We start from the raw sequence: 13480 nt of genomic DNA, 5'->3' as shown, positions 1-13480 counted from the left end.
ATGCTTCTCTCTACATATCAAACATGATGCATCCCTTTAGATTTTATATTTGCCTGTGCCCCAGGTGCTGTTTTATCAGTCCTGACATCATTTATTCAATATGATGGCTCCTGTCTTTCCTTTTATCTGTTATGGACAGGAGACTGGGAAGTATTTTATCTTCGAAGCACAGCAACATATTTTCTTTAAAAAGTGACTTTTCTCTCTCTCTCTCCATTTCATTCTTTCTTGTCTAATATCTTGCGTATTATTCTTATCCCAAATCTCTTTACTATGCAACCCTGTTCAGTTTTGTTTTTCCAGTGTTTCTCATCCCCTGCCACTTTTCTATCTGTGTGGGACACAGGCTTATTGCAGTCAGCTGAAATGTTCCATTGACCTTATCAAGGCTCATGTTAGGACCATGTTAGGACCAGGTAGGATGGGTCCATCCATACACATGCCTTGTGAGTTTTGTGCAATTTCTGGGGTTGCTTTGCCCTCAAAGCCAAAATGTCTCGACTATATAAAAGCAGAGGAGGAGGGAGGACTATAACAAACAGATCATGCTTTTGAACAAGAGAATCACAGTTTAATTATTTGAGATATCTCTGGGTAATACACTTGGGTTGAAGATACATAACAATTAGCAGAATTTCAGGCACTTTGTATTGAGCTGCTGAAGTGGTGTTTCTTATTGGATCTTTTTCTGGCAATTGTTTTGTAAGCTGCCACTAGTCCCATCCAAGGTGGCATGTAGTCTTCTTAATGCTGCAAAAGAGAAAAGACATGTAAAGCATTTAAAGGAAATATAATAGCTTGGAGCTGTGTTGTAAGAAAGGCCTTTGATTTGAGTAGTGAATTTCATTAAATCCTGCCAAACATTCAAAGCCAGTCTCAGCTCTCCAGACCCTTTATTTGCCATCAGCATTTGAAATCAGCTTAATATTTTACCTTCACCCTTGGCTGCAGAGTGTAATGGGCAAAACCATTATCTGTGCATGTCATCACTATTAGGAGAGAGAGAGAAGGAATGAAGGGATAAGGAGAAACAGGACTGGCAGGGAATTGGCATGTTCAAAAGTAAACAGATTTTAGCAGAATGAAGGAAGGACAGAGCAGGGTGGGAAAATTCAGCCTCTTGTAATTAAATTTGAGTTTTGCATGTCCTTAAGGGCTGTGGATACAGCCAAGCTGAGGGCTAATATTTAAAGCTTTAAATGAGCAGAAATGTTAATCTTTGAAGGGACAAAGCTGAAATTTGTCTCCTAGCTCTTGGCTTTATGTAAAGATGATACCTTCTTTCCAAACAGTTGATAAGAACTTGCAAATTATTATTTTAGAGTTGGATTACACTTCTTAAACTAATACTAAGCACAGCAGCACCTGTGAACTGCAGAGCTGGGGATTGTCTTGTCATAGTCACCTCTGAAAAAAGTCACATTTTGTGTCAGAGCAACAGAATTGGTAGATTGTATTATGGACTTGATTAGGAGTTTTTCTTATGTGACATATCATGGAATTTCTTTATAGTTGCTGAAGGAATGATCAACATTTTCAGAAGCTTTTAGTTTAGTCTAAAAAATAAAAATTGAATTTGGCAGTGGCTTAATATTAATTTCTGTATTTACTGAATCCTTTTAGCAGTTTCTATTCCTCTGCTTTTTTCTCCCTTTATGCTGGACTCATCCAGTGGGTACCAAGGCATTTGAGCAGAGGGAAGTGTGAATGGTTTGAGCAGGCATAACAAGACTCCCTTCCGGTGTTTTTCCCTTGATATTAAACTAAAACATGGGAGTACAAGTCCAACTATCATTCTTCCCTTCAGAATGAAAATTGTGTTGTTATTCTCAATTAATTTTGCTCCCTGGTATAACTGTGATGGAGGAAAACATCAAAACCTTATGTCAAGGAAGTATTTAGGTTTTATTTTTTTGCTGGTCACATTGGAGAAAGGTGAGTTTCTTTATGCAATTCAGTGAACTCTCTGTGGCATTGTACCAATCGAAGGGAAGCTGTGTAGGCACACAAATCCTTGGCAGAAATGCAGCTGCTAATCTCAGCTGAGCAGCTGTTGTCCTGAAGATCAGGAGAGGTGAGCCTAAAGGTAACTTAATCCAAAGAGCCCTTAAAAAACACAACAGAAACTGTCATGTTTTCATGAAGAATTTTTGGTAGAAGCCTCCCAGCAGCATTTGCTGACTTCCCAAGTGTTAGCTATTGCTAGTGTTTTCTGATTTGCTGAGTGAGTAACAGGGGAAGTATGGATTATGAGGGAATAAGGGAATTCAGATAACTTAAACTAGAGTAAATTTGGAATACATTTTGTGGTGTTGCCAGAAACCCCAAGATGTCATTAAAGACCTTGTTTTTCTACATTAAAGATATATAAAGCATTCTTAGTGACTCATTATTTCTTTGTCTTCCATTTTTAACCAGTTCTCCATTATTCCCTCCTGATTTAAAAAGAAACAAAACAAAACATTCCTGCTTTATGACCCTTTTTTTTTCCAAGCATTTTGCAAGGCATTGGCAATGCCCAAGATGCCACATGCAGCACATCCTAACCTCTATCAATACAACAGCAGAACCCATCTCTATTAGTACATTTCCATTTTAATTTGTTCTAAGAGGTTGGTGCAGCAAGGCTGGATGCAACTCCATAGCTAGAAATTCATCCAGCATTTAGGATATTTTAGCTTTTTTTTTTAACAAGAAGCACCCCAATTTTGCAGTGCCACCGGAAGCATTCTAGTGGGTAGTTTGGAGATGATGAGGAACTACCACAATATCTCATATGCTGGAGAGTGGATTCCTGAGTTTTATCACCACACTGTGGCTTGAAAATTATCAACCAAATTACAGCAAATCCTTTGAAGAGTGTAAGGCTCTGATCTACACTGTCACTAGCAAGGGTGATTAGTTGAATTTTTCAGAATTGTAGGGCTGTACTGCTCCACATGGTCAAGTATCCTGTACAACCTTCCACTGATCATTGAGTCAGTAACAGAATATGTTGTAACTAGCTAAGGGAAACGTTTCCTCAGTGCAAATCTGGGATTCTTATTTAGCTTTTTATCCAGCCTTTGCAGAGAAGCTGGGTAATTGTTCTACATAATGCTCTAGCAGGCATCATGATCTCCTTGATGGGCTTTCGATAGAGACATTTCTTGTGAGTAGAGAAGCTTAAATGAGACCCCCAGCTCATCTCATTTAAGTGCATTCATGTTTCAGACTGGTCAATGAGATTTGTTTGCCTGTCTTCAATTAGAATGAGTAGAAGTTGGATGTGCTTGTTTGCTCTGGGGGTTTTCAGAAGACTGTGCTCTATGCAAGCAGCGTGAATTTCATAGCACAGAATTGAGAATGATTCATAAGACTTCTTTCTAAATGGCCTTTTGATTTGTGCCTTCTTAGGTAGGTGTAAAACTGCAGTTATTTGCAGGACAGCAATTATGTGAGCCTTAGAAGGAAAGGAAATTGTAAAATTAATATAAGAACCTGGAAAATATAATATGGATTATTGGTTCATTCCAGCCCAATGTTCAAAACCATTATATCTGTGTTCTATTGACATTCCCTGTCCTTGTGCCACGGCTTGCCAGAATTGGAAATGCTTTGGAATCAGCTCTTGTTCTGCCAGTTTGTGATGTGCTGCTTCCTGATTTCAGCCTTCGTTGTTCACTGAGTGGGGATGATCTCAACAGGCAGTGGCTGACACCCAGTTCCCAGCTGCATCCAACGATTTACCATGCCAAAGGTCTCCTCTATTACCTGCGCAGCATTGGCCGGGCTCCTCTGGTGAGTCTCTTCCAGGTTCTTTTGTGTGATTCTGTGAATGGATTGATTATTGTACTTGTGTGAACAGTCTTGTTACAGAGCTGGAGTGATTTGGGAGCATCACATCCTCTTACACTTTCGTCTTGTGGAATTGTTTTGAAAGTCTTGAATATTTATCGCTTCTTGAATCTTCTAACAAGAAACTCCAAATTTCAGAATCTCTGTATATCTGGAATAAACTGAGAAAAATAATTTCTGAAAGCTCAAAGTACTACTATCCTCAAAGTACTCCAACTAAGCTAAATATTATGAGTATGTTATTACTATCTTCATGGAAGCATTAGGAGAAATTCCAAAAAGATTTAGTCTAAATGGACTGTGCTAAACCCCATGTAATCACAAAAACATAGGAAGCAGCCCTCAAAGTGTGTGAACCTCCCTGCTGCTTTGGTAATGGGGAAAGGACTGGGTTTGGGGGCTACCAGAAATTCATGAGATGGGTCTGGGATCCAGTTCATCTGCTCAGTTGCCCAGCAGAAGGAAAAAATAGCTCTGAGACCCAGGAGGAAAACCACAAGGAGCTTCAAAAGTTGACAAACAGATAGTGGATACAGGGACTGGCAGGTTTGCTGGTGATAGCTACAGCCAGGCAGGAAATGCCCAAGTGCACCAGAGTCCCTCTGTGTTTGGTGAGAAAAGCCCCAAACAAGGTGGAAATGTGTGTGAGCTTCTCTAAGAGTATTCTTGCAGTAATTTAGTTTTTGTGCAAGCTGACTGCCCTGAAATTTATCTCTGTAGGCTGAGGAGTGTTGCTGAAATTCAGAGTTGCAAACTGAGTCACCAACATTTTCCTTTGGTTCAGAGCAGTGTAGGATGAGTCTTGTTTTGCCCTGTAATTTGCTGTCTGGCCTCTTTTAATGCATGGCCCTTCTTGTCATATTCAGGTGCATAAAGTTGACTACTCAGTACAAGTTTTCACCATTGATGAGTGAAGGAAGACTATTGATCCTACCATCTCCCTCACTCACAGCCTGCATGTCAGACTTCATAAACTGATTTCTCTTTGCCTTTGAAGAATACATTGATTTTAGTTTATACATCCTCAAAAATGTCTTTTCCCTCCTTCAGAAGAGAGTTTGGGGCTTTTTTTTTTTTTTTCTTTTGTTGTTTTTTATTGGGTTTTCTTTTAACCTATAAGATCCCATGGAGCCAAGTTTACTGACAGTCAAATGATTTCTGTGAGCTGATTTCGTTTAATTTATCCTAGGGATGTGCAAGCAGTTTCTTCAAAGCAAAACAAAGCTGCTGGAAGGAGAAAAAGCAAAGAACTTTAGCAGCTCTTGAAACCAAGGCCACTTTAATTCTTTAGTTAACAAGAAAACAGCCTGTTAAATGATGGGGGTTTTTTTGCTTACCTTTTTGGCTGTGGGAACCTTAATGACACCAAGAGACTTGGGTGCATTGGGACATTGCAGAGAGTCTCATCTCTAGTGAAGAGCAGGATGCTCTAAAAGGGGAAAGGAACTTCCAATGGACCAGAAGGCTCTGAGCAGAGTTTGCTGCCTCTCAAAGTCATTATATCAAGCTTGGAAACAAGCACAGCCTGCAAGAATGTACTCATTGGAGGAAAAAACCCCTAAGCATGTCTACCTCGAAATTGGCATTTAATGTCCTGTCACAATGTTATTAAGAGACTTGACACAAAAAAGAGAAGAAAATTCAAAAAGTTCAGTTTTCCAACAGCTTTTCTTGCTTTCCACTTTATATATTGCTTTTCTTTTAGTTTAAAAAAGTACCTGGTTCTGTGACTCATAAGGAGAGTTGTTTTTGAGCTAGAAGGCAGTCCTTACCTTTAAGATGATCAGTGCTGGCAAATAACTTCAAATAGCTGAAAAAATTGTGCATGTCTTTGAGTCATATCCCAGTGAATGCAAGCTTGGGAGTCTGACTGGTTTGTGTGTCTCAGTGTCCCAGCCATATGGAAGGACAGGCTGAGGAAAAAGCACTGGGAGGTGCCAAGTCTGCTCAGTGCTTGCCCAGACATATCCCAGGAAGAATTCTGTGTTGGGTGCTCAGACTCCAAAATATCTCTTAGCCTTGGCTGAATGGTGAGATATAAGCTAGCCTGTGGTGTGAAAATCAGGCAGAAGGATGTGCTGTAGAGAATAATTGAGTATAAACATTGGGAGTGACTGCAGTATCCAGTCAAATTAATTAAAATACAGTGCTATGCAACCTGCAAATAGAATGAAAGTGTTTTCAGTGGCACTGACACTTCTTCTGTGGAAGCTGGTGAAACTCAGTGAAAGATTCCATGGCCTGAACCAGCTGGAAGATTTCATGGCCTGAACCATATTACAGAACATGGCTTTAGTAATCTTTTACCAGTAAAGAAATCTCAGTCCAGACCTGTCACTAAGGACCTGTCTGCAGGCTTCTTGAGGTGCAGAATTATAGACCTGCTACTTATCAGGCAGCCCCACTCTCTGAACATCCCTGTGTGGTTTCTGATAAATAATATTTTAGGCAGATAATATATTGTCTTTTGTGTGTTGTAATTCTGTGAATTGGCAGGTAATTTATACTCAGTTGAGCTTAGTTTTCTGCTTTGAAATCAGACAAAAGCTGTAAAATCCTCTTTGATATTCATAGAAGTACATTCTAGGTGGTAACTGTGGTTAACCTAAGCTATGACTGTGTATTAGATGAAACACTAGCTGGAAAAATGTCTGTCATTAAGAGAATTAATAAATGCAGCTCTTTGGAAGGAGGCATTCCGAGATAATTGTGTGTGGATCAGAGCTGTTGCTGGGTAGGTGGCTGTTCACATGCTCCAGCTGTGGAACCTGCAGGCCCTCAGCCCCACAAAAAGATCTGGAGGTGATGTTGGTGTGGGAAGGGAAGTTGACAGGACAGAAACCAAAGGAAGCAGCAGCATGTAAGTTATGGGATGTGTATAATTGTCCATCTGACTGGTTATTATGTGTGCCTCAGCCCCCCCAGTGTCAGAGGAGCTGAAAGAATGTACGTGCTCAATTCCCAGATAAATAAACTCACTGACGTGCTGCAGCTAAACTTAGTTACTGTGGAGCTGGTAAATAAGCAAACGAGGGTAAGTCTTGCCCTAACAGTTGGTAGAAGAAGCTCATGTTCTCCATCTGTTTCTCCCCTCTTGTGTATGTATTTAGGTAGGAATATGGGTGGGAGTGTTGATCTGCTGGAGGGTGGGAAGGCTCTGCAGAGGACCTGGACAGGCTGACAGTGAGTGCATGTCAGTCTCTCCTCCCGAGAGACAACTGACAGGACAAGAGGAAATGGCCTCGTGTTGTGCCAGGGGCGGTTTTGGTTGGATATGAGAAAGAAATCTTTTTCTGAAGGGTTTTCAAGCGTTGGAAAAGGCTGCCCAGAGCAGTGGTGGAGTTGACATCCTGGAGGTATTGAATGCATGTGCAGCTGTGGCACTTGGGGATGGGGTTCAGTGGTGGATTTGGCAGTGCTGAGTTAATGATTGGACCTGATGATTTCAGAGATATTTTCCAACCTAAACGATTCTATGATTCAATTTTTTGCACCCCATATTTCTCCCCCATCTCTATGTGGGTCCATAATTTTTCTCTACCTTCCTACACACATTCGTTTGTCTCCAACATAAGTCCTGAAAAACAGTTTCAATGAAATCTTGAAGCTCCTCTCTGCTCTACAGTGAATGTTGGTGGTTTAAAATGAAATCATTCCTTCTCTTTAGAGATTCTTATATTTTCATTGACAGATTTCTGAATATTCCTGATTAAGACATGGAGAATATATGTAACAGCCATGTGTACATCGACTTCATATCTCAGAGGGCACTGAGATTGATTATTCTTTAAGACCTGGGTCAATATTTACCTCTTGGGTCATTAAATTGTGATTTTCATTTCCATGGGAATCAATATCTGCCTATAAAGGCAATCAAAACTTCTGCTAAAATGGGAATGTGCCTTGTGCCTTGTTTATATGACAGCTGACATGAGAGATGGATTGGATAGACAGATAAATTAGTGTGGAATGAGATTATTGCCTTGAATATGGGTCATTTTCTGTGCTTGACTTGCAGGAATTCATGCAAAGGTCTGGCAATACAATTGCACAATTATATGTTCCTGAAAATTATGTAGCATGGGTTTTTAATTTAAAGAAGACAAAGCAATGATTAATCATTTGGGAAGGCATAGATTTCAAGTCTCATGAGGATAAAGCTGGAGTTTAGAAGTAGAAAGAGCCTGACAAATTGCTCTGTTGTGGTATCAGGAGTTCTCATGAACCCTTAGGTTCCTGAGTTGCCATAGATTCTTGCACAGGTGTCATGTTTATTTCTGCTGCAGACAGAAGTGCACTAGGCTTGACTCTGGACCCCTGAGATCATGTCAGATCAAATAAATAAAGCAAGATACAAGTGACTAATGAAATCTGACTCAGGTCAAAGGCACAGCCAGAGTCTAAGGTACTCTGAAGAGACCTGAAAAAAAAAAAAAAAACAACTTTAACACCTCCCTGCCATAGTCTAATAGTGCTTATTGTGAAGAACCAAGAAGCCTTTCCAATGTCCAACATTTTGCCTTATTTTTCCCTCTCTCTAGGTCTTCTGTGACTACCATGGGCACTCCCAGAAAAAGAATGTGTTTCTCTATGGCTGCAGCATTAAAGAGACCTTGTGGCAAGCAGGTTGCATGGTTGACACAGCCGTTGTCACAGAAGATGTTGGCTACAGGGTAGGTCCTCTTGGTTCCTTCCTTAATTAGCAGCCTGTATGTGCTTATATATTTAAAATATTTAAGATAAGGTCACCTCAGAAATTTTAGCAATAGGGTTCAAATGTTTCTTGTTCCAGGGGAATAATGGTCAGGAGAATTTTGAGTCACATGTAATATCTTCATGCACCAGATATTAGGAACCCACCTAATGATGGTGTATTTGCTATTTATTTCATTTCAGTAAAAAGATGCACTATAACATTTGGCTACAGGCTAATAGGACAGAGATATTTTTGTGTGTTTTATAATTTCTAAATACATGTACAGTTTTGTCCTCACCATCCTACCCATAATATGAAAATGGGAATTATGTAATGTTAACTGAGAAGATGATAGTGTCCCACAGTCCTACTCAACTGAATTTCTTCATCACAAAATGCTCCTGGTCCCACTGAACACATGAGATAATTCAACAGATGCCAAACAAATCATAGTGAAGCTATCTCCAGAACATGTTTGATGTCATGCATAAGAATATTCTTTTTTTCTTTTTGGAATTAGAAAAAAATCTAAAATCTATTTTATTTCTACTTCATGGGAATGTCATGTTCATCAAGCTCTTCTTTAGATTTCCTGCTGATCTGTTTTTTTTTTTTTTTGATATCTGTTTAAATGATATTTTCCTATTAAATAAGTTTTTTCAGGAAAGGAAATAAATTTATAAAGTCCAATTCTAGTCTTAAAAAAATGTTAATTTCACAAAACATAATTGTGGCTTTAAACTTAAACAAGTTACAGCTTGGATCACTGAAACCTGAAAGAGGTTGAAAAGTCCTTGTCAGTTTATGCCTCTGTATAATTTTTGCTACTTCATCATAAACACTAAGCATCCTTTCATGAGATTTTCATGTTTTCCATGCTTATCTTATGGAGCTACACAGGAAAAATCTGCAGCTTGACTGGAGGAAAGTGCCCCAGTGTTGGCTGTGAGGAGTCCCTGTGGCAAACATTGATCCTGAGGAAAGCTGGGAGGATTCCCACAGCCAGGGCATTTTTGGCTGTCTGAATTCCAGGGGCTTGCAAAGGCTGAGGAGGGCTCAGTGCTGCACGGACAGAATTCAAATGTTACTGTCAGCATGTGGAGCCTGACCTGAATCTGCAATGAAGAAAGGCTCCAAGGCTGTCCAAGAACACTCTGCAGTGGCCCATAAGAAAGGCTTTGATGGCTCAAATCTTTGCTTTTGCACAAAATGGGAGGTGGGTGCCTGCTGCAGATCCAGCCTATGGAACATCCTCTCCCTGTTTAGGCTGGGGAGACTGGTTGTGTACGGGGACACATCTGCAATTCCAGCTGGCAGCACCCAGCCCTGCCTCAGACCTGCTGCCTTGCACTGTTTGCACAGGCTTCTCTCCTGCCTCCTCTAGGTAATGGGAATTAATCTACCCTCCATGATTGATTTTTCTCCACAGGAACAGAAACCAAATACCTCAAGAAAATGATGGGTTTTGGAAGAGCCTTTGCCTCATATGTTATAGATTCAGCTGTAGCCCTTGGCAATGTACAGTCAGAGTCCTCCTTGCCTTTAATATTTGGTGGCCTTGGGTGACTTGCACAGCATTGGCACCATAATCCCAACCCTTTGATAAACATTCCAGGCCCCTTTGACAGCAATCTCTGCTGGGACATTAGTAAAGAAATATAACTCGATTCTTTTTGAATGGGGTTGGAGGTTTATGGACAGGGTCCAGTGTAAGTGGAGCAGCTTCCTTTGCTGTCACACGTGATAAATCCAGCTGTGTGAGAGACACAGAGCACAGTCACGCTGCTGCACTATCATAAAAGCATCCTTTAAAGGGATGTGTTTTCACACAAAATATATTATTGAAAGATAATTAATGAGAAGAATCAATAGAGAAGAAAGAACCATTAGCATGAAATCCAGTGAATGCTGGTAAAATGAAAAGAATATTAAATTCGGGTTTGCTAATGCTTCTAAATGAGTCCTGTGTACAGAGATATTACTGTTACCTGCCAGTATTTTTATTTAATTAAAAGTAAAAGATTGATTATGCATGTAATTTGAATTGCTCTGAAAAGCTAAACTGGATTAGGGTTCTGATTATTGTATTTGATGTGATAAGTTTACAAAATTTTGTGTATGGGTTCAGATAAGGGCACATACCATTCACATACAGTTTAACCAGGTCTCATGGTTGTGCTATGGTTCTGTTGCATATTTTTGACTCCTTCTCAGTCAAAATCCAGGAAAACCTGGAAGCTGTGTGTGAAGCCATACAGTTTTGTGATCTCTGTGCAGCAAGTAGCAGGCTGAAGGCAGTGCAGAAATGTTGGATGCTTTATCAAAGGCAAGTGAATTTTCAAGGTTTCTCTGTTCAGTGTGCCCACAGGAAAGAGTGCTGCAGCTCTTAGTAACACACTGGAGATCTTGACTTAAGATTGAGGCTTGAGGTGGTCTCAGACTTAAAGTGAAGTTTTTTACTTTGTTCTAGTTTCCTCTGCCTCAGTTTTCATCTGAAAAATGGACCTCGTGGAACTGGAGGAGACCAGTGATGGCTGAGGCCAAAATACACTGAAAAATGATATATGTATAAATGAAAGACGTATATGGTTAAGTAGTTTGCAAGAGATTTTGTAAAGTAGTTTAGACCAAACATGTATCACTCATACCAAGCATGTTTTAGGAAAGAACATTGCTCAGTCACTTTCAAATCAAATATTCCCACACAGTGATGTGAAGCCCAAAAGAACAGAACTACAATTCCTCAGAATTAGTTGGGGAAACTGATGATTACTGGAAAGTGAAATTAGCTGGTTAGTCTTCACTACCCAAACTGAATGCAATTCAAGGGTAAATGCCACTAGCAATATGTGGGAGCTTCTTCTGTAGGATTCCATACAGTTCAGGTGTTTAAGAAAACTGTCATAAAAGAAAGAATGAACATCCTAATATTGCTTGGTCTCCTCTAGGTGGTTCAAATGGTGTTTTGGCACATGTTGTGGTTGGTGTAGCAGCACAGAAGTTCAGACACACACAGGCGTAACCCATAGGTGTGTGTGTGTATCTAATGGTCCAGTCTATTCATTAGCACTAGGTGTGCTCTATGTAGCTGTTATCCATTTTTATGGAGTATAAAAATAACACATTTAGCCCTCTGTAATGACTAAGTAATTGCTGCCTCTTCACTGATGGAATATTTTATACTTCAGGCATGCTTATAGACTTTGTTGGGAAATACGGTTTTGAGAGTAAGAAAATCACTCAGGGCTAAGATGTAATATTTACTGGTTTTATTATTACTTTTTATTGTAGTTTTTTAAGTGAACTGTGTGAAATACATTGTTTGGATCTGGAAGAGAATATTTTGGTTTGTTTCACAATGCAAGTTAAATGCTAAGCTTTATTTTCACATTATTATGTGTGACGTTCTACAAGAAAACAGATCCCCTTTCTCTGCTCTATACCAGCTTCAGACAAAATTCCTCCCATGGCTCAATCCCTTGTCAGACCCTGGATTTATGGTGGGAGGAGATATAATAGAGCTGTAGAGGGGAGAATAGGGATGTTAGGTGCTGAGCTGCGACTCTTGGCTCAACAGGAAGGTGTAGGTTGGTTGAAGCAGCTTGAGAACAAGACTGATTCCAGCAATTCGCCCAAACTGTTTGGTTACAAATGTTTGATTTTGAGTGAGATATGTCAAGTCTACAGAAATTTTGCATTTTAATCTTTGGAATAAAACAAATGCTAAAATCTGAGGGTTTCACATGGATTAGAGTAAAGCGGCAGTCAGAGCTCTCAGTATCTATGGCTAGATTTGATTATGGACACATTAAAACACGGGTCTCTCTGTACGTGTGTGTATGATATCAACACGTGCACATCTGTGCAATTTTCTCGTAGACTCTTCCCAAAATCCTGGATAAAGTGGCCCCTGCATTTGTCATGAACAGCTGCAGCTTCCTGGTGGAGAAGTCCCGGGCGTCGACGGCCCGTGTGGTGGTGTGGAAGGAAATGGGGGTTCTGAGGAGCTACACCATGGAAAGCACCTACTGCAGCTGCAGCCACGGCCTCTACAGGGTGAGTAAACCTTTCAAAAACCCCCTGCCACCCTCCTAATGCACATCTCATGAGCTTGGATGGAGAAGATGGCCACTATGGAGCTCTCTCCAGACCCATGTAGCCAGAATTTCTTTTCTGGGGAATCTCATTCTTTTACCCCTCATTCTTTTACCTTCTGTACTAAGAAAGTAGAGTCCCTCTATAAGGTTTCATTCAGCAGGGACATAAAAGGAAACTCCAGTCTGCAGCCAAAAGCACTGAGCTGAAGAAAGGACTGTTTAGGGGATGATATAGGGACTTATCCTTACAAGGGCATTCTCAGTCTTGTAATAAAAGTTCTGGAAGGTGATATGGACATTTTTGAGCCTGATTCTAAAGTAATTAACTGGAATATTAATTGGTACAGGCTCACTGCCTGAGCATTCACCTAAATGGCAAAATTTAAGAGCCTCCATGAAAATCCTACATTTGGAGTTGCCTGTTCCTGACAGGCAGAGGTAGCCAGTCTAAGGCTACTTTTGACAGATGTCAATGAATTCAAGCTATGCCTGAGACTGTGATCTAGATAGACCTGAATTCCACATCAAATGAGGTTGGTAGGAAGGACTGTACTTGTACCAGATGCATCAGACATCAGTCTGGGAGATCTCCTGGCAGTTTTTAAGCGTACAGGATAAAGTCGGGTAATTGTATTTGAGTGATCATAATTCTCCATTCATTCGAATGATTAATTTTTTTGCTTTTTCTTATTCCAAACCTGTTGCTTTCATTTGAAAGGCTTCTACATTCCACCTCATTTCTTCCACTAGGGAGCAATCCTTATCTGTACAACATTAATAAGCAGTTAAGGATCCTGAAAGACCCTTAAGGAAAGAGCCATTATTACAAATAACAATTAATTAATAAGAC

The 13480-nt window shown here is 40.1% G+C and overlaps 1 protein-coding gene across 1 annotated transcript in view; it reads left to right on the top strand.

Annotated features, from left to right (window-relative positions):
* AGBL1 (AGBL carboxypeptidase 1) overlaps positions 1-13480 on the top strand; it is a 247124-nt gene that overhangs the window by 115316 nt on the left and 118328 nt on the right. The window contains exons 19-21 of the mRNA XM_053954983.1: positions 3651-3780; positions 8379-8510; positions 12413-12589. Of these exons, the coding sequence (XP_053810958.1) occupies positions 3651-3780; positions 8379-8510; positions 12413-12589 (439 nt within the window). The remainder of the gene's footprint in view (positions 1-3650; positions 3781-8378; positions 8511-12412; positions 12590-13480) is intronic.

This window comes from Vidua chalybeata, chromosome 13 (genome assembly GCF_026979565.1).
Source record: "Vidua chalybeata isolate OUT-0048 chromosome 13, bVidCha1 merged haplotype, whole genome shotgun sequence".
NCBI classification, from domain to species: Eukaryota; Metazoa; Chordata; class Aves; order Passeriformes; family Viduidae; genus Vidua; species Vidua chalybeata.
The sequence above is the reverse complement of the archived record's forward strand: the minus strand, read 5'-3'. Positions and strand labels throughout refer to the sequence as shown.